At 42.1% G+C, this 25,883-nt stretch overlaps 2 protein-coding genes across 4 annotated transcripts in view; one reads left to right on the top strand and one right to left on the bottom strand.

Annotated features, from left to right (window-relative positions):
• Positions 1-25,883, top strand: part of REPS2 (RALBP1 associated Eps domain containing 2) — a 175,673-nt gene that overhangs the window by 9,050 nt on the left and 140,740 nt on the right. The window lies entirely within an intron of this gene.
• Positions 1,924-25,743, bottom strand: LOC140118422 (uroplakin-3b-like protein 1). The gene is made up of 8 exons (XM_072136317.1): positions 25,645-25,743; positions 19,332-19,366; positions 18,022-18,282; positions 15,890-16,033; positions 13,902-14,118; positions 4,676-4,752; positions 4,357-4,486; positions 1,924-2,477 (listed from the first exon to the last, which is right to left on the bottom strand). Exons 3-8 carry the CDS (start codon positions 18,077-18,079, stop codon positions 2,321-2,323), a joined length of 783 nt encoding a protein of 260 aa, XP_071992418.1. The 5' UTR covers positions 18,080-18,282; positions 19,332-19,366; positions 25,645-25,743; the 3' UTR covers positions 1,924-2,320.

Raw genomic sequence — 25,883 nt, 5'->3', positions numbered from 1 at the left:
AATACAGCGCAAATGCGTTGTTTTTACCAATTTCACTGCATTTGGAATTTTTTTCTGCTTTCCAGTACATGGCATGGAATATTAAATACCACCATTTCGAAGTGTAATGTGTTACACAGAAAATAAGCCATCACACAGCTCTGTACATGGAAAAATAAAAAAGTTATAGATTTTTGAAGGTGGGGAGTGAAAAATGAAAACACAAAAACGAAAAAGGGCTGCGGCAGGAAGGGGTTAAAGGAAACCTGTCATTTAAATTAACAGACCCAAAATGAATACTTCTGTCCCAGGGGTAGTGGACCCACTGGACCAGTGCGGATGATGACATAAGCCGACACCTGGGAGCGGAGTCTAAGTGGTACCCGGTTTTCACCAGAACCCACTGCAAAGCGGGTTGGACTTGCTGCGTCGTGGTACCACCAGGTCACTCCACAGGCACGACTGAGTCCGCGGTGGCAGCCAAGGCAAAGTACAAAGTTGTATAGCAGAATCGTATTCAGGGACAGGCAGGAGGTCAAGACAGGCAGCATTGGATCAGAGTCGGGGACATAGCGGAAGGTCAGGACAGGCAGCACGGGATTGAAGTCAATAACAAAACCGGGGTCACAACGGGAATTAGCAACACAAACACAGAACATCAGAAACAAGCTTTCTCTAAGGCTGTGAGGCACAAAGATCTGGCAGGGGACACAGGAAGGCTAGATATTTAACAGAATTGGCAGCCAGCCAGCGGCAATTATTGGCGCTCTGGACCTTTAAATATCTGGAAGCCGGCACACCTGTGCCCTAGGAGGCAGGGACGTGCTGGATTGAGGGAAGGTGAGACCAGAAGCAGGGGGTCCGAGTCAGCGGAGAGGGGCATGTGTGCACCTGTGACAACTTCACTAAAAATTATGATTAAAAAGTATTGCCCTTATGTCTAAATGGTTCCTTTGGATGGCTGCAATGTTAAAAAAGCACTGTGCTTATGGTATGCAACTAGTACTTTGGAACTGTCTCACAATATTCAACTACAGACTACAGGCTTCCTTTACTTTCCCATGCTCACCTATATATTCAACTACATGCTTTCTTTACTTTCCCCTGCTCTCCTCTGTGAGGTTGAAGAGAATTCCTGAGGATGTGGTGAAGAGCAGATGAGAGAGAGAGAGAGAGAGAGAGAGAGAGAGATAGAGGCTATGTGTGACACGGCTCTGCTACATCATTAACCACTCCCTCTGGAAGGAGGGGGTTGAGAAGACACTGGCTATGTGAAGAGAAATCAACATTGCTCCTCTCTTCAGCCAACTTTGCAGTGTCAGCCTCAGTGAGGAAGGCTGGGTAGCTTGACTGTATACTGCAGCTTCTCGCCTCTATGGATGGAACAGAGGACATCAATAAAAGTCATGTTTAGAAAAATGGTGCCTCTAATCCCATGGATAGAGGCATCAGTGCAACATGTTTAAAGATATCTAATAGGTACTGTGTGAGGTTTGTGTGTGTGGTGGTGGTGACAGGTTCATGTGACTTAGACTATCTATATCATGTACATATTAGTTGGTAGCATAATGAGGGGATTTTTTCTATAAAGTGGTATATTTAAAGGATTGGTTCTTTAATTAGGCAGATAGGAACATCATTACAAAGATATAGGCTCTCTATAAAGAAGCAGCTGCCACTCAGTGTTTCCTTTTGTTGCTGTACCATCTCTATGAGACATTAGTCAGGTCAGGTGGGAACATGACAGAATAACTCTTGTTTGGCCCTTTTACTTCTTATTGGTCATTTAAATACAGCATTTTTCCTGCATGTTCAATGAGAGGTTGGTGGTGTTTGGTGGACCTAAGTCCTTATGCTGACTTCCCTTTAACATGAGGTCATTTACAATTATATCAAAGATACACTACAAAGAAGGGAAAAAAACACAGTAAACACATGTAATAATTTTAATCTTTCCACAATGATGTCCACTTAAACTGCAAAGGATAAAAAGCTAATTTATTAAGAAGATTTTAGAGGCATAAAATACAGCAATAACCAACTTCATATTTCTAGTGACTATAGGAGAAAATATTGTTTCAGTTTTTCCATTGCTGCTTAGAAACATTTTTATACATTCTGAATAAGGTCACAGAGTACTTTCTAAATTACCTGTTATAGTTTATTAAAAAGAATCCAGAGTCCAACTGAACTTTCCAGTTATATTTCATATGGTATTAATTACACAGCAGCAGAGAAAATGAAGTAAACAGAAGCAAGTATTTCTTTTATTTTGGTTTCTAAGTTTAAGAATAGCTTAAACATGTTGCAATGAATATAAATTAAGGAAAAAAGGAGCAATTTATTTGAACACTGTGTATACTGAGGTATTGTTTTGTTGAGGTGTGAACCACTTTGAATGAGTTGTATAAAACTTGTGTGTTTGATACCGTGGGATGTAGTTGAGTTCCACCCCCAGGAACTCATTTTCAAGAACGCGGCACCAACAAATGTCTTTGCTGTAAACAAAGGAGAAAAATGTCACATATCAAATTTTTAAACAATTTGGAAAAGTATGAATACGGTAATAGTCTATGTAACTTTATTATTGTCAAATTTTGGTTGGTCAGATAGAACTTCAGTACTTGACTAAAATCTGTGTGAGGTGTGTGTGCTTCTCTTTATTAGTGATTTGTAGGTAGGTGACCTGTGGGTGAGTGTCATAACCTAAAAGGAAACGAAGGATGTGTTCACCATAGCATCATGGCTTTCATTTTTAACAAAGGTGTGTGAGACGTGTTTCTTTTATGTCCGTTCACACATGGTGTTTTTTGGATGGATGTTTAGACTCATCCGAGAAATGCATCTGAAACGCAAGCATTTTTACACATGTTACCATGTGTTTGACTGCTTTGAAAGCGTTTTTTTTTTCATGGATGAAAACACAGCAGCTGTGTCCCAATGTTATCACAACGGCTTACACTTCCATCAACATTGTAAACACTTTCAAAGCAGTCAAACATATGGTAACATGTAACAATGCATGCTTTTCAGACGCACGCTTTTCTTGGCTGTGTTTAAAAATGCATTAAAAAACACCACGCAAGTGAGATTCTTGTTAACAAATTTTATTTTTATGTTTGTAAATATATTCGGGGGCATGTTATCTGTGCACAATGTGTACTTCTGGTGACTCCATTTTAATGTACTGGAAAGCTGGATCAAATTCCAAATTTGGTAGAATTGGTTAAAAATGCAGTTGTATCATTTTTCAATGGCCTTTGTTTTTCCAACTTTTATTGTGTGGTTCAAAACTCAAATACTTTGGGTGAATATGATCACAGAGATATCATATTTATGTAGTTTGGTTTTGTCACAATACCATCTTGGTTAAAAGCACAAGAGCAACATGTTACTAAGGAGCATGGGATGTTACATACAACAATCGTTTTGCACTTTCATGGACTTTCTCTTGGAACTACTTGGAAGTACAAATCGATTGTCATCTGTAACATCTTTTTTCTTTTCTCTAATGCCTGCATCTATTCCTTTAAGGATAGTGGAATAAAGAAACAAAGGGGCACATTTACTTACTCGTCCTGTTCCCGAGGTGCTGTGTCCGACGAGGATTCGGAGCTGCCGCGATTCACTAAGATCGTGCATCCAATTTCCTGCATGTGTCGCTTCCCTGCTCAGGTCCGCCGGAGTTCACCATCATCTTCCTGGTGCATGTAAGTTCATGGCTTGCGACACAGTTTTGAATGTTAAATCCCGCGCTTAGTTCGAATCAGTTGGGTTGTCCGACGGCCATACCCCCCGATTTGTGTCGCATGAAAGCGATTGCGCCAAAATCCAATTGTGTGCGCCAAAAACCCCAGTTAAATGCGACACAAAATGGAAAAAGTCGGGAAACCCGTCGAAAATGCACTCCGCGGACCCTTAGTAAATGTGCCCCAATGTTTTACTACTTGATCTTTCTGTATAAATAGATGTGACTGTTATCTTGCCAGACTGATAATCTGTGACATCATAAGTTTGTTCCAGTCAAAAAAACTTATTTGGACATCACAGCATTAGTCAACGTTTAAGTCAGGTAGGGTAATGTTACATTAAATGAAATCAGTCAGATTCTTGCTTCTTATTAGTTTTTCCTTTCCCATGTCCTTAAACCTGCATAATATATGACATTTTTTAAAAACTTTTTTATATATGTCATTTTAACCATTCTATGTAACCATATACTCTTTTTGACAATGGGATCCTGTAACATGACATGTTTGTTTTAGTCAGATAAGATGCTTAGACATCTCAAGTGTTCTTCCATTATGAAAGCTAATGAGACATCCTAATGACCTTTACTAAAATTTTATATATTAATGATAATAATAATTTCCTTACCTGCCGATGGCAAGTGCAGCTATAAGGAATGCGAGCAGTAAAGTTAAGAGAACTGATAGAATAACAACAATTACGATCATTCCTGCACTACGCCCTCCAGGTCCTATGTCAATAGTAGTTGTGTTCTTTCCTGTTAAAAGAGAATACAAGTTCTCATACATTGTATAAATGGTCTATAGATAGATTTAAGACTAAAGAAACAAGGAGCAAGTAATGGTTGAACATTAATAACTATAGTGGATATTGGTCAAATTGTATTATAGTCTTTTTTATCACTGCGCTACAAGAATTATACAGCAGTAAAGTAGAAATAAAATACCTGTTAGTAGGTTAAATTTTTCAGACCAGCGTGTCTCTTGGACGAGAGCAGTGCTGTTCAGCAAAACAAACTTAACCCTGTGAAAAGAACAGTTTTGTTTTTTAAACTGGTGAGACATAAGTTTGATAATAATATGAAGTTATAAATAAAGTTACCGTAATTTTAAATGATCAACAATAGAGATGAGCGAACATACTCGTCCGAGCTTGATGCTCGTTCGAGCATTAGCGTACTCGAAACTGCTCGTTGCTCGGACGAATACTTTGCCCGCTCGAGAAAATGGCATCTCCTGCCGTTTTTGCTTTTTGGCGGCCAGAAACAGAGCCAATCACAAGCCAAGAGACTCTGCACTCCCCCCAGCATGACGTGGTACCCTTACACGTCGATAGCAGTGGTTGGCTGGCCAGATCAGGTGACCCTGGAATAGACTAGCCCCTGCCTGCGCTGCTCGGATCATTCTCTGTCTGGATGCCGCTAGGGAGAGAGCTGCTGCTGGTCAGGGAAAGCGTTAGGGTGTTCTATTAGAATAGTGTTAGGCAGGAGTGATTCTACAAGAACCCAACAGCCCTTCTTAGGGCTACAATAACGTTATACTTTTTTTTTTAAATTTGCTTGTGGCTGGGCTTGCTGGCACTAGTAGTGCAGAATAGTACCATATTGTGAGGAATTTGCAGGGGGACTTGCTACCGTTGTGTTTAGCTCTTAGTGACACACATATCCACCTCAAACACCAAAGTGGGACAATTTATTAGGGGTTTGAGTAGAATTAGGCAGTCTGCTGATTTTTTTTTTTTTTTAGCTGTATTTCATTTTATAGCTCAAACTCATCTTGCAAAGCAGTGTGCTCTCATTGTAGGCTACAAAATAGCCATAGGAGAACCCCAACGGCTTACTTAGGCCTACAATAGCGTTATATTTTCCTTTTTTTTGTTTGCTTGTGGCTGGGCTTGCTGGCATTAGTAGTGCAGCTAGTACCATACTGTGAGGAATTTGCTGGGAGACCTGTGACCGTTGTGTTTAGCTCTTAGTGACACGCATATCCACCTCAAACACCGAAGTGGGACAATTTATTAGGGGTTTGAGTAGAATTAGGCAGAGTCTGCTGATTTATTTTTTTTTTAGCTGTATTTCATTTTATAGCTCAAACTCCTCTTGCAAAGCAGTGTGCTCTCATTGTAGGCTACAAAATAGCCATAGGAGAACCCCAACGGCTTACTTAGGCCTACAATAGCGTTATATTTTCCTTTTTTTGTTTGCTTGTGGCTGGGCTTGCTGGCATTAGTAGTGCAGCTAGTACCATACTGTGAGGAATTTGCTGGGAGACCTGCGACCATTGTGTTTAGCTCTTAGTGACACGCATATCCACCTCAAACACCGAAGTGGGACAATTTATTAGGGGTTTGAGTAGAATTAGGCAGAGTCTGCTGATTTATTTTTTTTTTTAGCTGTATTTCATTTTATAGCTCAAACTCCTCTTGCAAAGCAGTGTGCTCTCATTGTAGGCTACAAAATAGCCATAGGAGAACCCCAACGGCTTACTTAGGCCTACAATAGCGTTATATTTTCCTTTTTTTGTTTGCTTGTGGCTGGGCTTGCTGGTATTAGTAGTGCAGCTAGTACCATACTGTGAGGAATTTGCTGGGAGACCTGCGACCGTTGTGTTTAGCTCTTAGTGACACGCATATCCACCTCAAACACCGAAGTGGGACAATTTATTAGGGGTTTGAGTAGAATTAGGCAGAGTCTGCTGATTTTTTTTTTTTTTTACCTTTATTTCATTTTATAGCTCAAACTCATCTTGCAAAGCACAAAATCCAGTTGTGTGCTGTCAGTGTAGGTTAGAAACTAGCCATAGCAATAGGATAGCATCGTTTTGTTAAAAAAAATAAAAAACTAAAAAAAAATAAACACAAATTTTTTTTTTTTCAAGTTTACACTTTAATTTGGAAAATGTTTTTAACCCGAGGGCTAGGGGTAGAGGACGAGGGCGTGGACGTGGGCGTCCAACTACTGCAGGGGTCAGAGGCCGTGGTCCTGGGCGGGGTGAGACACCACCTGCTGATGGGGGTGCAGGGGAACGCCGCAGAGGTACACTCCCTAGGTTCATCATGTCTCAAGTTACTGGGACTCGTGGTAGAGCACTGTTGAGGCCAGAACAGTGCGAAGAGGTGATGTCGTGGATTGCGGACAATGCTTCTAGCCATTTGTCCACCAGTCAGTCTTCCACGCAGTCCACCCATGTAACCGAAATCGGCACTCCTCCAGCTCCTCCTTCCCCCCCAGTCTGCCCCCTCCCACCAAAATTTGGCATTTGAACCGGCATACTCTGAGGAACTGTTTTCTGGACCCTTCCCACAGTCACAAACCACTTGTCCTGTTGCTGCGGAGCTATTTTCCCATGCCCAGGTTTTCCACCAGTCGCAGTCTGTGGGTGATGATGACATTATTCACGTAGTGGAAGAAGTGTGTAAAGAGGTGTCGGACGATGAGGAGACACGGTTGTCAGACAGTGGTGAAGTTGTTGTCAGGGCAGGAAGTCCGAGGGGGGAGCAGACTGAGGGATCGGAGGATGATGAGGTGACAGACCCAAGCTGGGTTGATAGGCTGGGTGAACACAGTGCTTCTGAGACGGAGGCGAGTCCTATAGCAGAACAGGTTGGAAGAGGCAGTGGTGGGGCCAGAAGGAGAGGCAGGGCCAAAGCTGGTGCATCAGCGCCAAATGTTGCCCGTAGTCAAGCTCCCGTGGCGAGGGCTAGATTTTCAGAAGTCTGGAGGTTCTTTAAAGAAACACTGGATGACCGACGGACTGTGGTGTGCAACCTTTGCCAAACCAGGATCAGCAGGGGTTCCACCACTACTAGCTTAACTACCACGCAACCCACCCACACGCCCAAGCCCTCAACGTCCACATCTCCAAGTTGCTTAGCCTGGAGATGCTGCCCTATAGGCTGGTAGAGACCGAGGCCTTTCGAAACCTCATGGCGGCGGCCGCCCCTCGGTATTCGGTCCCCAGCCGCCACTACTTTTCCCGATGTGCCGTCCCAGCCCTGCACAAGCACGTGTCAGAGAACATCCTCCGTGCCCTGACCAACGCCGTTTCTGACAAGGTCCACCTGACCACGGACACGTGGACAAGTGCTGCCGGGCAGGGCCACTATATATTGCTGACGGCACATTGGGTTAACTTGGTGGAGGCTGGGACCGAGTCTGACCCTAGGGCTGGTCATATACTGCCGACGCCGAGGATTGCGGGGCCTACCTCGGTCCAGGTCTCAAAGGCCTACTATGCCTCCTCCCACCCCTCCTCCACCTCCTCCTCTGAATTACCATCCGTGGGCATGGCGCCATCAGTCGGTAGCTCTAGGCACAGCAGCAGTGCCATCGCTAAGCGACAGCAGGCGGTGCTCAAACTGCTGAGCCTAGGCGATAAAAGGCACACCGCCCAAGAGTTATTACAGGGCATCACGGCGCAGACTGATCTGTGGCTGGCACCGCTGAGCCTGAAGCCAGGCATGGTTGTGTGTGACAACGGCCTTAACCTGGTGGCAACTCGGCAGACTGACACATGTGCCATGCCTGGCCCATGTGTTAAATCTCATAGTTCAGCGTTTCCTCAAAACATACCCCAATCTGTCTGATTTGCTCACGAAGGTGCGCCGCATCTGTGCGCATTTCAGGAAGTCCAGCACAGATGCTGCCACTCTCAGGGCAGCGCAGCGCCGCCTCCAACTGCCCGCTCACCGACTGTTGTGCGACGTGCCTACGAGGTGGATTCAACACTAACCATGTAATCCAGAGTTTACCAGCAGCGCAGAGCGATTGTAGACTGCCAGATGTCAACTTCCACCAGAACTGGTAGTCAGGTCAGTCAGCTTCCTCAAGTCTACAATGAGGAGTGGATGTGGATGTCAACACAGATGGTCAGTGGTGATTCCGCCATCATCAGCCTCACCATCCCGCTGCTTGGCCTGTTGAAAAAATCTCTGGTCAGCATGAAGTCGGAAGCTTTGCGCTTGTCACAAGAGACGGGGGAAGAAGATTCCCTTGTTGATAGCCAAAGCACCCTTAGGTCTGTTTCTCAGCGCATATCGGAGGAGGTGGAGGTGGAGGAGGATGAGGAGGAAGAGGAGGAGAATGTTGGCGAGACAGAAGAGGGGACCATTGTTCAGTCCTTCACTGTTCAGCGTGTATGGGCAGGAGAAGAGGAGTTGGAGGAGGAGGAAATGGACAGTCAGGCCAGTGAGGGGAGTGAATTCTTGCGCGTTGGGACTCTGGCGCATATGGCAGATTTCATGCTAAGCTGCCTATCCCGTGACCCTCGCGTTTAAAGAATTTATTCCAGCACCGATTACTGGGTATTCACTCTCCTGGACCCACGGTACAAGCAAAATCTTTCCACTCTCATCCCTGGAGAGGAAAGGAGTGTGAGAATGCATGAATACCAGCAGGCCCTGGTGCACAAGCTGAAACAGTATTTCCCTTCTGACAGCGCTAGCGGCAGAGGGCGTACTTCTGCGGGACAAGTAGCGAGGGAGAGTAGGCGACCAGGCAGCTTGTCCAGCACTGGCAGGGGTACGCTTTACAAGGCCTGTCTCTCTGCTGTCTCTAACATCATGTCCTCTCTCTTCTTGAAACTTAATCTTTCTAAGACTGAACTTCTTGTCTTTCCACCATCTACTAACCAAACCACCCCTGACCTCTCCATCTCTGTCTGTGGGATCACTATAGCACCGAGGCAGCAGGCCCGCTGTCTTGGGGTTGTGCTGGACTCTGACCTCTCTTTTTCACCATATATTCAATCTATTGCTCGCTCTTGCCGGATGCATCTCAGAAACATCTCAAGAATACGGCCGTTTCTGACATTTGAAACTTCTAAAATGCTAATTGTTGCACTTATTCACTCTCGACTAGACTACTGTAACTCCCTACTAATTGGTCTTCCACTCTCTAAACTCTCTCCTCTACAATCTATTCTTAATGCAGCAGCCAGGCTCGTCTTTCAGGCCAAACGCTACACAGATGCCTCCAGTTTGTGCCAATCACTGCACTGGCTACCTGTCTCCTTCCGTATTCACTTTAAAATAATAACCCTCATCCACAAAGCTCTGAATAATGCTGCACCTCCCTATCTCTCTTCTCTCATCTCAGTCTATCGCCCTTCCCGTGCTCTTCGATCTGCCAGTGACATTAGATTAATCTCTACCTTAATTCGAACCTCCCATGCACGTATCCAGGACTTCTCCCGAGTTGCACCAATTCTCTGGAATGCTCTTCCCCAGACTCTCAGACTAATACCCACTCTCCAAAGCTTCAAACGTGCTCTTAAAACCCATCTCTTTAGGCAAGCTTATCACACTCGCTAACCGCATGAAATGTCAACTCTCCCTTTACTAATCCATCCTATCTGTTATCTGGCAAACAGCTGATATATACCAAGCTCCAGGCTTGGCTGCAGTCTTTTTCACCTAGGACCCTGTAAATAAGATGGCGGCTGATGGCTGGTTCAAGCAGCAACATCGTTGTTTAGTAAATTATTTATTAAATTATTTTTATATTGTTCCCTTATAAAGAATGGCTGGACCATTATACAACCTCTTGTGTCACCCCCTCATCCTCATAGTCTGTAAGCTCTTGTGAGCAGGGCCATCACTCCTATTGTTCTATATGACTGTTTGTTCTTTGTAATGTAATATAGTTGTATATGTCCCCTATGATTTGTAAAGCGCTACGTAATTTGATGGCGCTATATAAATAAAGATTATTATTATTATTATTATTATTATTATTATTATTATTATTATAAGGCCTTTGCCAGTTTTATGTCACCCCAGCAAGACACTGTCACCTGTCCCCAGTCTCGGCAGAGTAGGGCTGATCTTTACAGAAAGATGGTGAGGGAGTACGTAGCTGATCATACCATCGTCCTAAATGATCACACAGCTCCCTACAACTACTGGGTTTCAAAGCTGGACATGTGGCACGAACTGGCGCTGTACGCCTTGGAGGTTCTTGCCTGCCCTGCCGCTAGCGTGTTGTCCGAACAGGTTTTCAGTGCAGCTGGTGGCATCATCACCGATAAGCGTACACGCCTGTCGACTGACAGCGCTGACAGGCTGACGCTTATCAAGATGAATAAAGCCTGGATTTCTCCGCATTTCCATTCTCCACCAGGTGAAAGAAGCTGAACCTGAATAATGTATGCACTCCTCCTCCTCATTGTCCTCCTTTTCCTCCTCTTTGTACACTAAAGCAGAGAAACTGGCTATTTTTTTGCCAGGGCAAACTGGCTCTGGCTATAGTACTCTATGTATTTAATTTTTCTAGAGGGCCAACTACCCTGTCCTCTGTTTTAAACAATTTTTGGGAGTGCCACATACAGGCACTCAATCTATGTAATTTTTCTGGAGGACCAGCTACCTGCTCCTCTGGTTTGAAAACTTTTTTGGACTGCCACATACAGGCACTCAATTTATTTAATCTTTTTGGACGACCAGCTACCTGCTCCTCTGCTTTGAAAACTTTTTTGGACTGCCACATACAGGCACTCAATCTATGTAATTTTTCTGGAGGACCAGCTACCTGCTCCTCTGGTTTGAAAACTTTTTTGGACTGCCACATACAGGCACTCAATTTATTTAATCTTTTTGGAGGACCAGCTACCTGCTCCTCTGGTTTGAAAACTTTTTTGGACTGCCACATACAGGCACTCAATCTATGTAATTTTTCTGGAGGACCAGCTACCTGCTCCTCTGGTTTGAAAACTTTTTTGGACTGCCACATACAGGCACTCAATCTATGTAATTTTTCTGGAGGACCAGCTACCTGCTCCTCTGGTTCGAAAACTTTTTTGGACTGCCACATACAGGCACTATCCAAATTAAATTGTCTCCATAGCAGCCTCCACACGTCGTCTTTTTAGCTGCCTTCACATGTTGTCTCCATTGCTACCTCCACACGTCATCGCCATAGCTATCTCCAAAAGTAGTCCATATAGCTGCCTCCATACATGGTCCCCTTATCAAACGAGCTGTGTCAGGCAGAATTTTGGATTGTTTTCATGGCTTCCATGTTAACTTTGTCGCCACCCTGCTGTGTAATCCACAAAATATACTGGCAAACTTTTATCATTTACCCATATTATTTCAGCGCTTCTTGCGCATCTGTTTACATTCCCCTCACCCGCCAGAACCCAAACTTATAAGAACGCTACTACACTTGATCTTATACAAAAGGTTCTTAGAAGTGCTGTTTGGGGAGTAGCCTAGAGACAGGGGCTTGGATTGGCGAAAGCTCGCCTGGCAGCGGAGCGCCAGCTCCATCCCAAGATCCAACTAACATAGTTTTAACTGCAGCACCTTTAATCTACTACTAGTTCACTGCCTCCATACATGGTCCCCTTATCAAACGAGCTGTGTCAGGCAGAATTTTGGGTTGTTTTCATGGCTTCCTCATCAAACTTGTTAACTTTGTCGCCACCCTGCTGTGTAATCCACAAAATATACTGGCAAACTTTTATCATTTACCGATATTATTTGAGCGCTTCTTGCTCACCTCCTTTGGTTCCTCTCTGCCACCCATTGGTTTTAAGCCTGAGTCCATTTGGGGTATGTTGCCAAGACACTCTCTAGCCTGCTGCTGCTGCCGCTGCCTCTGCATAGTCCCCTATAGTGTCAGGGTCAATTATTGGATGTTTTAGATGCTATCTAGCCTCATTCGGTCACTCTGTCATTGCCATGCTGTTGCCCATACTTTTGGCATAATGGTGTGATTAAGCAGCCTCAGAGGCATCCATGCATGCTGCCCCTGCTGTTTCCTGTCCATTTCCGTGGTGTTTCCATCCTTTTCTGAGGTTCCCAGGTGCTTGGCCAAGCTTCCCTGTGCAGATCCTTGGTCCCCTTGAAAAATGCTCGAGTCTCCCATTGACTTCAATGGGGCTCGTTATTCGAGACGAGCACTCGAGCATCGGGAAAAGTTCGTCTCGAATAACGGGTACCCGAGCATTTTAGTGCTCGCTCATCTCTAATCAACAACCTTTTGAAGGAATTTTGAACAAATACCTATAACAGCATGTGTACTTGAGGAGTATTGTATTCTGCATTTTTTTAGCATTTTTCATTTCTTCAGCCACACCAGAATTCCTCTATATGCACACAGCAACAAGATACTGTGCACCTAAAGGGACGACCTGACACCCCCTGCGGGTGCCAAAAGTGCTTGAACTGAGTGCACCAGTTTTTCTCTGGTGAACTCAGTTTAACAGGCCCGTGGCACATTTCTGTTGGACTTCTGACAAAAATGTGGCAGCAGGTGTGAATACACGCTCCTTTAGGTGCATAATATTGTGTTGCAGCGGGCATAGTGCAATCGCAACACAATGCTCCAAGAAACATTTCATAAATACATGTGCAACCAGTTTGCACATGTATTTATGTGCAATCTACGCCAGAAAATGTGGGCCATTATCTTTAATTCTCGGAGGCAGATGCCTGATGGAGAAAACAAAAGAATCTCCTTTCTTATTAACACAAAGAATTACAGTAAGCCGGCTTTACAACACAGTTTTTAAAGGGATCTTACAGGAAACAAAATTGGTCTGAGTTGACTGTCTACAGTCATGGGAGACGGAAGCAATGTATTGTATGTATTAAAGCACCCATACTCAGGGGCGTAACTACAGTGGTAGCAGCCCACATGGGCCCCACAGTGTCAAGGGGCACTGTCATCTGACCTGACACTAAACAATGGAGGATGTGCACCAATATATACATATTATGCTGCACATTGTACATATATAACATATATGTGATTTTATATATGCTGTGTATGTATCTGCAATGTGTAAATGCTGTATGTGTATATGATGTGTATATACTGTATTTGTGTATGTATTCTGTAAATCTGTATATGGCACTGTATGTGTGTGTAAGTGTGATCTGTATTACGTATATTTTTGCTATGGGACCCGGCCTCTCCTAGTTACGTCCCTGGCCATACTACTTTTCTTTCATTCAGCATCTCCTCCTTTTCTTCCTGACTATATAAGCTTTTATGTAAACAATTCTAGAAGCACCTTGTGGATCTTGGTTCCCTGAGACATATTTCAAGAAAGTGATCTTCTCAGGTGGAAGAGTTGGAATGAGACAGATAACGACAGCAATCTAAGCAGTAATCATACTATATAAAAACAGTCACCAAAGATAGTGAAATATTTTAAAAAATATCTTACCGGTACGGTCCATTGTTTGTTAATATGCCATTACAAAATGAAACATTGTTGCAATTGAATTGTGTTCCAACTGGAATCAGAGCTTTATCTTTTGGCTGTGCATCAGAACATGTGTAGTTGTTAGCTGGCATCTGGTAGAGATGATAATATTTTTTAGTCTGGAATAAATTGTAGCCGGATGGTTTGCCGACATTTTGCACAGTCAAACTTGGCACAACTGTAGGGCAGAGGGAACTAGAAATCAGTGAAAATAACAACCTTGTATTTATGGACCAAGTTATCTTGTAGATATGACACATCTATGTAATTTTAATTTAAAGATATACTAAAGATTTATTTCTGTAAGCTGATTTAGAGTGATGTCGTCAAACTAAATTAGGCCATATATATATATAATAACTACACATAATTTTTAATTTTTCATTTATTGTCACATAAACTCATGCTGGTGGGATATTGATGTTTGAGGTAGTACATTTCTCCAGCAATCTGCTATCATGACCTTGGCTGGCTAGGTATACAACACTATACCTTTTTTCCTGCTAATGTAATGATAGCCTATTAGAAACTTTATATGTCTTTAAAGTAGGATATAGACAGCCCCCAGGTCTAAGTATAAGAATAGATTAAGCATGTTGCAATAATTAGAAATTAAGGTAAAAAGGAGCAATTGATTTAAACACAGTGTATACTGAGGTATTATTTTGTTGAATGACCTTGAATGAGTTTTATAAAATTATAATTTATCCTATGTCAATATACAATTGCATGCCTTGTATTCTATATACACATGGTATAGCAAAACCATGGAAATCTTAAAATTCCCTTATAAATTCTAAAGAAGAAGATGCATGGGTTAGGGAATGGAACTGGTATCAACCCATAGGATGAGAGAAAAAATAACCTTGTTACCAGCACCCTTTAGGTAGAGTAGGAAAAGTTATCTCTAGCATTTCTTCTTTAATGTTAAAACTCACCATAAAAAAACATCTCCAGAGTACATGAGCTGAAATATTATGTAGAACTTTGGTTTTGGCATCATATAAAAGAAAAGAATCCCACCTTTCTGTTCACATAACCAGAACCAGAAATACATGGAGCTAAAGAAATATTCAGTTCTGCTGCAAGTGCCGCTCTGTAGTACTTTTCATGACTAGTTCACACCCAGATTTTTACTCTACAGAGGACTTTGTTACACCTTGGAGATGGGTGTGTTTCATGTGTTGTATGAGCGATGGAAGGTCAAACCTATCTGTGGCCGGCATCTAGGAACTCCATATATAATCACTCCTGACTCCAGTTAGAGCTACTATGTTAGTCCCTTGATACTTGCAGTACTATGTTCTATATTGTGCTTGTCGTTTTGTGCTCTGACCCTTGCTGTATTATTTGACTATTTATTGTCTCTGGAATCTGTTCCTTGCCGCCATCTTGGTTTTTAAACAGTTTGCCTGACTATGCTTCTGTCTTTTTGTCTCTCAGTTTGTCATCTGTTCATAGTAATGTAGAGTAGGGACTGTCTTTCAGTTGCCGCCTGTGGTTTATTGCGTAGCCTACCAAGTAGGCATGGACAGAGGTTTTGGGAAGCTCAGGGCTCACAGCTTTCCACTGTCATGATGCATGATTTTATCTGCAGCTTGCATTTCCAACTATTAATTTAACTGCCTGTGTCTTTACGTACTGAAGATCAATGGTGGATTTTATTGTCAAAAAATATTTGCCCATAAAAGTTGTACATCATAACAAGACAAAACTAGGCACATTCATATCTCACTAATAACTTTAACTGTAAGAATTTTAATTGTACTAAAACTTAATATGATTGTGCAGTTTAGTGAATTTTTTTGTATTACTGTGTGTAGCTAAGTGCAATTTTTTCAGTTTTTATGGAAGACCCTGAGCATAACAGTATCAGCTAAGTGATATGGCAAATAAAATAATGTATATATTACTAGAGAAAACTACAATAAAACAATATATTTACATACCATTATCCAGAGCAATAACTATCCACACATCACTTGTGTTATACTGTTGAAAGATGCATTGTGGATCATCAAGTGCAAAACTGTTATTTGTCAGTCTACCTAAAACTTGCTTGACTGTAACCTGAGGAACATAATATCGCACTTCTGAAAGAGAGCACATAAATTGATTAATAGAACTTCATTAATTGTATGTACAATAAGTGCAGGGTCCAAAAGTATAAGAAATTCCGCCAGTGGGCAAGGAAAAAGGAAGACACAATACAACTCATAAAACTGAGGAGAACAATCCTATCTGATTCATGATTCAATTATAAGCTGATACACAAATAAGGCTAAGTTCACTTCTGAATTGTACCTTTAATTGTGCTCTATCAATGCATGAGAAAATGAGGAGAAAATGCTATAAGACCCATTGATTTCAGTAGGTGTGTATATGGATCAGGAATGAATATAATGACACTTCTGCAAATAAGCATTAGGGAGGAGCAACTGGACAATGGTTTCACTCCCCAGAACCTATGAGCATACATGTAAAAAATAAATGGCAGTGCTCACTCCTACCAGTCTAGGGTTTCTATTCAAGGCAACCAGTCCCAGCACTGTTGTCCAATTGGAAAAAAGGAGATTCCACCTTGAAGGAAATTTTACCAATTCCTTAGTTGTCAATTGTCCGGCACCACTTCCGAGGCGAGCACACTCTTGTGTGCAATCTTTCTTAGTGAAACCTAATCAGAGATCGGGCAGAAAGATAGGACAAAACCTTTGGGTGTAAGGTATAAAAAACACTTTTTATTCTACTCATGCCATGCCCCAGATGAACAGGTGAAACCTAGGTCGGGCGAGATGCTTTGGTGTCCAATGGACTTTTGATTTTATAGGCATGCTTTTAACCCTGTTTGTGAGTAGAATAAAAAGTTTTTTTTATACCTTACACCAAAGATTTTGCATATTTTTGCCTGACCTATTAGGTTTAACTAAGGGTGCCGGACAATTGGAATTGAACTAACAACTAAGAAATTAGTGGAATTTCCTTTGAGGTGGAATCCTCTTTTCTCCCAGTTGGACAAGAGTGCTGAAACTGGTTGCTTTGAATAGAAACCTTAGACTGGTGGGAATGAGCACTGACATTTTTTTAACATATGTGTATGGATCTTTTGTTATAATTTTGTTATCCATTTTTTAAATTTTTATTTCATTGAGTTCAATATGTAAAATAACTATTCCCTTCCCCATCCCACAGGTTTAAGTTAAATGGAGGAAAAAGCAGTGTCTGCAGTTCTTCAATTTTTGTATGGATATAGGATAGACCCTTATATTTTTTCCACACACTTGCCACAAGCAGTCAAATTTTAACTCTAATTATCATTATTTGATCTATAGGTATATTTCTGTCCCAGGTCCTGCAATTATTGTTGGTTTTAGGAACTTTTTTGCTTCTTCTGTGAAGAAATCACTCAAAAAAGTCACCCGAAAAATCTGTGAAATCACACTAAAGGGTGTGGTTTTATATGCGACCTCTTCCCTACTATTTCTAAATTAAGTATTAAATAGTTTATTTCAATTAGCATTGCTCTTGCTTTGTTTTTAGTTAACTGCATTTACATTTTATAAACAAATTTTAAATGCTTACAAAAGTTACAATCTTACAATGTCTGTTCTTGGACTGAACAATTGAAATGTATTGAAGTAAGCATATGTGCTCAGACTTTATAATATGTGAGATAAATCACACATGCATCAATTGTATCCCTTATAGATGTTTCAGTAGAAAAACATGCTTTAACCGGGAACCAAATTGAACTCAAATTTAAAAATGCCTTGTTAAATCTTTTACTATTCACTATTACTAGTATTTGTATTTATTTCTTAAGATCTTAAGATTTCTTAAGAACATTGAGAACAGAGGAAAATGAAAGCAAAATACCTAATTGAGAACACAAGTTACAGTAATCCAATTATAAGATTGCAACCAAAATAAGGATGGAATATGCATCAATTCAAACATTTAACAATTTTCTGAACTGAATTGTTTGCCTCCTTACATGAAGGTGAATATAATCAGCTCAGAAAATCAGCTCAATGAACACTAAAATAGAACTAATACCATACTGAGAAAAGATCAATTACTTTACCTGCACATACGGCTGTGACCCCCATAAACAGGAACCCCAGTTTTATGATCAGATCCATGATGAGATAGCGTATTTAATACAGTAGTGTGTGACATGAGTACATGTCGTGCTCGTTCATCTCATCTCACACCAGACTAGACCTGAACTTTTAAAAATGTGTCTGTGAAGGATTGGTGTGTCCCCTGGGGACATAATGGTCCCATTTCAATTCACGCATTCCGGACATAATGAAGAGAAGAATAGCAGAAAAACATGTCAAGCCTGTTTAAAAATACAAGTAATAGTATTATATGAGTTATTTAAAGGAAATCTACTATCAAAATCAAGCATGATAAACCATGGAAAGCTACTCATAAATCCAGGCTCTGTGAATGTGGTAATCTTCTTATGTTTGTTATGCTTCCTTGTAAACTATTCTTTTAAAATTATGGCAATGAACCAGAAGGGTTTTGGGGGGCGTTGCTAGAGCCCCTGCATGCTGCAGATTTACAGGCTGTTACACTGTGACTGGCTGTTACAGGCTGTTTCAGCATCACAGTGGGAGGGGGTAGTGATCAATGCGCACTGTGACAGCCTGTAAAGCTGCAGCATAGAGGGGCCTTGGGAAGCACCCCAGTAGCCTTTCAGGCTCATACGGATATTTTCAAAACTTGATTTTAGAATGAAGGAGGCCATGGTTGACAATTATAACAAGATTACCACAGTGCCTAGACCTATGAGTAAATGTCCTTGGTTTATTCGTGCTTGATTTTAATGGTAGATTTCCTTAATAAAAATGTTTTTAGTGACTTCTTCATGTTTAAAGGGAATTAATAAGACATGAGTACATCTATTAATTCCTGCTCATAACCTTAACTTGTTGGACTTATGTGCAATGACACAGATTAACAAAAATGTGTCTCAGTAAATGTCATACTAGGTGTGGTAAAAATGTTGCTTTTTTGCTTTGTTCGTCAATGCAGAGGTATTTTTAGGTAGACAAACCCTAACTGTAAAAGGTAAAGTAGCTGGTATATGGAATATACGTCAAAGTATATAATATATACTATACTATACAAATATCAGAAAATGTCTGTATGTATAATGTTGGGGAGGTGATATGTAACAGGGAATTTATTTTGTATATACTGCATACATGTATATATACAGTGAGACCTCTCCAAAAGACAACCTTCTTGATAAGACCCCTCCTTCAGTGACTTTTTTTCCCATCATACTCTTTGGACGTTGCCCCTGTTTCGAAATTAGCAGATAAAGTTGAGTCAATTGTGAGTCAAGATGTATATAGGAGGAGCCTATATAGTACATACCTTCATAGGAAGCAGCCAATTATGTTCTTCGTGACCTTGTAAACAAATAGCATAAATGAAAACAGGAATCAAATGAGTACGGATATAAACATATGTGTATATGAGTATGTTCATGTGAAGTGTAAACATATGTGTATACACTTGTATACTAAGTGTATGCATGTGTGTGTGTATAAGTAAGATTGTATACATGTGTGTATATACAATTATATATTTGTGTGTTTATATAGCTGTGTATATAGATGTGAATACATGTATATGAGTGTATTAATATATGTTTATAAGTGTATAAATGTGCAGATAAATTAAAGGGAAAAAAACTAAAATATAAAATAACATCTGAAAATACTTGAAATACTTTTTAGGTAATGTTTTAATGTATTTTCCAGCTACAGAATATTATCAGCATTTCTGTAATATAGGTAATCACTATGAGATGGGTTGGGATGTGACGGAAGGCAGGGGTGGAAGCAGACAGCGCTGTTCATTGTGTAGAGGTAGTGCCAGGGCTGCATCTGTCATTAGGCGAGATGGCAGAGCCTAATATATATATTATATTTTGATATAGCAGGGGATCATAAGTTGGCTGCTAGAGGGGGGGGGGCATTTTAATTTTTCACCTCAGGCAGCAGAAAAGCTACTATATGCTCAGCTACTATTTCAATGAAAGCCTCCCCTGCAGTAACCCTGTGCCATCACTACACAATGGCCAGCACAGTATACTTCATGTCTGCTGCTCACCTCTGATCATTAGTGGTGCCAGGCACATCACCAGCCATATCATAGTAACTACGTATCCTTTAATCCTACTACTTTACTTTGCAGCATCATGTCCGGTATAAGGGGCTATAAAACTAGCAACTCAGCAGGTACTCTTAATAAATTTAGTTACAGTGGCATATATCATGTTTAAGGTGGAAGGGTGCCCCATTCAGAAGTATTCTATGGGACCCAGCCTCTCCTAGTTACACCCCTGTACGCAATAATTTGTTTGGTTCAGTAACCTGTCAATCATTAGGCAAGGACACACCATGCCAGGAAATGCCTGGTCTTACCCCTAGAAGAAGTAGAGTTCTCCTCTGCTATATGAGTGCCAGGACAACATAATTGATATGGCTAGTGCAAGCACAATACTTGGGCATGTTAGATTATTCAACTAGATCTCACAAGCTGTCAATACAACTACCTCCTAGCGCCACCTGATACAAAGCAATTGCTCAGTCCCAGCAGGGTTATGTTAATAAAGCAAGAACATCTACACTCACCGGCCACTTTATTAGGTACACCATGCTAGTAACAGATTGGACCCTTTTTTGCCTTCAGAACTGCCTCAATTCTTCGTGGCATAGATTCAACAAGGTGCTGGAAGCATTCCTCAGAGATTTTGGTTCATATTGACATGATGGCATCACACAGTTGCCACAGATTTGTCGGCTGCACATCCATGATGCAATCTCCCGTTCCACCACATCCCAAAGATGCTCTATTGGATTGAGATCTGGTGACTGTGGAGGCCATTTGAGTACAGTGAACTCTTTGTCATGTTCAAGAAACCAGTCTGAGATGATTCCAGCTTTATGACATGGCGCATTATCCTGCTGAAAGTAGCCATCAGATGTTGGGTACATTGTAATCATAAAGGGATGGACATGGTCAGCAACAATACTCAGGTAGGCTGTGGCGTTGCAACGATGCTCAATTGGTACCAAGGGGGCCAAAGAGTGCCAAGAAAATATTCCCCACACCATGCAATACCACCACCAGCCTGAACCGTTGATACAAGGCAGAATGGATCCATGCTTTCATGTTGTTGACGCCAAATTCTGACCCTACCATCCAAATGTCGCAACAGAAATCGAGACTCATCAGACCAGGCAACGTTTTTCCAATCTTCTACTGTCCAATTTCGATGAGCTTGGGCAAATTGTAGCCTCAGTTACCTGTTCTTAGCTGAAAGGTGTGGTCTTCTGCTGCTGTAGCTCATCTGCCTCAAAGTTCGACGTACTGTTCATTCAGAGATGCTCTTCTGCCTGCCTTGATTGTAACGGGTGGCGATTTGAGTCACTGTTGCCTTTCTATCAGCTCGAACCAGTCTTCCCATTCTTCTCTGACCTCTGGCATCAACAAGGCATTTCCGCCCACAGAACTGCCGCTCACTGGTTTTTTTTTCTTTTTCGGACCATTCTCTGTAAACCCTAGAGACGGAAAATCCCAGTAGATCAGCAGTTTCTGAAATACTCAGACCAGCCCTTCTGGCACCAACAACCATGCCACGTTCAAAGGCACTCAAATCACCTTTCTTCCCCATACTGATGCTCGGTTTGAACTGCAGGAGATTGTCTTGACCATGTCTACATGCCTAAATGCACTGAGTTGCTGCCATGTGATTGGCTGATTAGAAATTAAGTGTTAATGTGCAGTTGGACAGGTGTACCTAATAAAGTGGCCGGTGAGTGTATATAGTCCATGATTCTTGGAAAATTCATAAGAAATAAAGAACAGAGCTGTCAAGTGCAATTGAGAACTGTATTGCAGTATATAGCAATTTTGATGATGATATCTTATAGCCTGCCATTTGCAGGCTATTGGATATCATAACACATGACAAGCCATCGAGTCTCTCTATGACACTGTAGGCTGCCATGGTAACCGATCACCACCCTCATGGGGTGGAGATTATCCATTCAAGATAGCGGCGTTAATCGGAAGGTAAGTTAACTGTCATTATCGGTGGCAGTAACAGGCGTGTTCCAGCTGACACACACCAAGTGTGGAGAGAGCTCAGCCTGTGAGCTCTCTCCACACACCCCCTGCAGCACCAGGACATAATAGTACATACTGTTTCATTTCTATGGTAAGCATCACACAGTCACAGAGGCGAAAGCTGAACGCCAAAGTCAAGCTCAGCACGACCCCTCCATTGTATTTGAAGCTTTTAATTTCAGCCTGCGCTGCATTTCTGAAGTGTTTATGTTCATGCTGAATGCAGTCAGGCACCAGGGGTAGTGGAACCAATGTACCACCTCAGATAATGACACAAGTTGACACCTGGGAGTGGCACCTGGTTTTCACCAGAGCTCGCCGCAAAGCGGTTTGGACTTGCTGCAGCGTGGTATCAAAGTGGGATGCAGAATCGTGAGGAAGAGACGGAGTCGTCGACAGGAAGAGGTCAGGACAGGCAGTACAGGAGCAAAGTCAGGAACGGAATCGAGGTCACAACGGGAAATCACAATAAATGCAGAGGACATAGGGCACAGCACACTGATATTAATCTCTACCTTATTTCAAACCTCTCATGCACGTCTCCAGGATTTCTTCCAAGCCGCACAAATTCTCTGGAATGCCCTTCCCTGGACTATCAGACTAATACCCACCCTCCAAAGCTTCAAACATGCTCTTGTAACCTATCACACTCACTAACTGCATGAAATGTCAACTCTCTCTTTACTTATCCATCCTATGTCTCACACCGTTGCTTATATGGCAAACACCAGATATACACCAGGCTCAAAGCTTCTGTGCAGTCACTTTCACCTTGGACCTTGTATATAAGATGGCAGCTGATGGCTGGTTAAAGCAGCAGAATCTTTCTTTATTTATTAAAATATTTTATTGTTTCCTCAAAAATAATGGCAAGACCATTAAACAGGCTCTTTTACCTCTTGAGTCACCCCCTTTATCCTAATAGAATGTTAGCTCTTGTGAGCAGAGCCCTCACTCCTATTGTTCCATATGACTGTTTGTACTTTGTAATGTTATATATTTGTATATGTCCCCCAAAATTTGTAAAGTGCTACAGAATTTGTTGGCGCTATATAAATAAAGATTATTTTTATTATACTGGCCTTCCCCCGATAATTTTAAATACTTGCCCCCAATGAATTATCTAATATACTGCGCCTTCCCCAATTAATTATTTAATATACTGATCTCCCCCTGTATTATATTTATATATTTTATATACTGGCCCTCCCCAATTAAATTTTTATATATTGCCCCCCAATTTTATAATATACTGGGCCAATTCATGTATTGTATATATTTCCCTCCCAATTAATTATTTTACATACTTGGCCACCTCATGTATATATTGACCCCCAATGAATTATTTAATATACTAGGTCCCCCAACAAATTACCCACTCAGCCGCTTTGTACCAGTTGATGGAAATGTTTCCCGCTGGTCCGACCTTTATGCTGTGTGGTCACCTGTACGTAGAAGGCCGGGAGCCCCAGGATAGGTCCAAAGCACATCAGAGGGATTTCTGGCAGAAATGCTTTTTTGGAAATAATAACAACAGGACAACCTATAGTGACAAGATGTCCCTTGGGTGTAATACAGTGGGTATACCCAAGTGTACAGGTGACCACACATCATAATGGTCGGACCAGCGGGAAATATTTCCATCAACTGGTACAAAGCGGCTGAGTGGGTAAGACCATAGCACGTTTCATATTGCCAGTGTATAGACCACATGACCTTTCCTGCTGGGGGATCTTAGTCTACCTGTTTTGTGTGTTTTTTCTTTTCCCATGTGCATTTATCACGGATACAGGACACCATTATATATAGGTGTCTGAATATGTATTTTTTCCAGGTTGATTCGTCACTCACGGATAGGTGACATTTTTAACCAAATTAATTAAAGTTTATGAGTTTTATATGTTACTGCCATGCTGGTAGAGATTTAGAATTTTCAGTGAACCTTGGATACACATCCTTGAGTTGGTTAAAAAATTTTCTTGCTTTTCTTTTTTTTTTTTCCAAAGCAGGAGTAGAGTAAAAGTAGGAGGAAGAGCAGCACCTTTCAATTATTTGTCTTATCCCTTACGATCCAAACACATGCGATTATGCCGAGTCCTGCCTCAGGGTGCTAGCATTGGGTTTGTAAACGCAGCGCCAGAAGAATGTGTGCACCTGAAATCGTCTTTCTTCATTGCTGGAAGTGTAAGCGGCACATTCAGTTTATCAAATGCAGTTTTTGGAGACACAAATAATTGAAAAGTGCTGCTCCTCCTGCTTTCACTCCATTCCAGGTTTGGGCATCAAAAACTTCATCTGAAAAACAAAGTGTGAAATGAAAAAAAAAGCTCTCAAAAAAGTTGATATAATATGTTATATAATATAATATAATATAATATAATATGGTAATATGTAAAACACATTGCAAACAAAAAGTGGGTGCATTCACATGTTCAGTTTTTCAGATGCATTGTGGTTCATCATGGTCGAGTACATATCATTAAGTGATGCTGCGCCTATTTTTCACTCCACTGCTGGTTTGGACATCGGAAACTGTATTTGAAAAACCAAACTTGTGAACACACCCCATGTACACTGTCAAAACAGAAAAATAATAATAAAAAAAAGGGGGCATTATCACACATCCACAGCCGGAATACATGAACTAATTCAGTCACCAAACAGAAATGGTCCATGTAAAAAAAGAGATTAGCCAAAATCAGGACACAATCATCCACATCTGTATTCATGTGCACATATAACACAATGTATGACTGTACATGTACAGACATCCCATTGTAACTCCTCCCTCCCTGAGCCCCAAGCCCCACAACTCACATCCCCTGCTCACAAGATGAACAATCCCCCTCCCCTGCTCAAAATATGCACAAGCCCCCTCCCATGCTCAAAATACACACAAGCCCCCTCCCCTGCTCAAAATACACATAAGCCCCCTCCCCTGCTCAAAATACACACAAGCCCCCTCCCTGCTCAAATAAGCACAAGCACCCTCCCATGCTCAAAATACACACAAGCCCCCTCCCCGGCTCAAAATACACACAAGCCCCCTCCCCTGCTCAAAATACACACAAGCCCCCTCCCCTGCTCAAAATACACACAAGCCCCCTCCCCTGCTCAAAATACGCACATGCCCCCTCTCCTGCTCACCAAACCATCAGACCCTATCCCCTACAGACAGGTCTCCATCCCCCATTAACAATTCGCACCAGCCCTTGTCCCCTGTTCACAACATGCACCAGCTCTCCCCTACACACACAACTTGCACTAGCCCCCTCCCCCGCTGACAGCATGCACCAGCTCTCCCCCACACACACAACACGCACCAGCCCCCCTCTCCAGCTGACAGCATGCACCAGCTCGCCCACACACACACAACTTCCCCCCTTTCAACACACACCAGACCCCCTCGCCTGCTCACAGCATGCAACAGCTCTCTCCCTGCACACAACATGCACCAGCCACCATCCTCCTGCACACAACATGCACCAACCCCCCTTCCCCCACGCACAACATGCACAAGCATACACTGCAAACACCTTCCAGCACTCACCTCCATGCTGCCAGGCCCGGGCTGTGCGCTGGGGGTGTGGCCTCCTGTGTGTAGGTGGAGCAGCTCTGTAATGTGCAGGGCAGAGTCAGTGAGGAACCCAGTGCTAGGGCTGACTTCTGCAGAAAGAACAGGCTCCTGCACTGTCACCCCTGCTGTGCATCCATATAATAAGGTTAGTTATGATATGGATGCATCAGGGAGGGAGGGCAGTACAGGAGCTGGTGCATAGGAAGTGATCT

The sequence above is a fragment of the Engystomops pustulosus genome, chromosome 2 (assembly GCF_040894005.1).
Source record: "Engystomops pustulosus chromosome 2, aEngPut4.maternal, whole genome shotgun sequence".
Lineage (NCBI taxonomy): Eukaryota > Metazoa > Chordata > Amphibia > Anura > Leptodactylidae > Engystomops > Engystomops pustulosus.
This window is presented reverse-complemented; position numbering and strand designations above follow the sequence as displayed.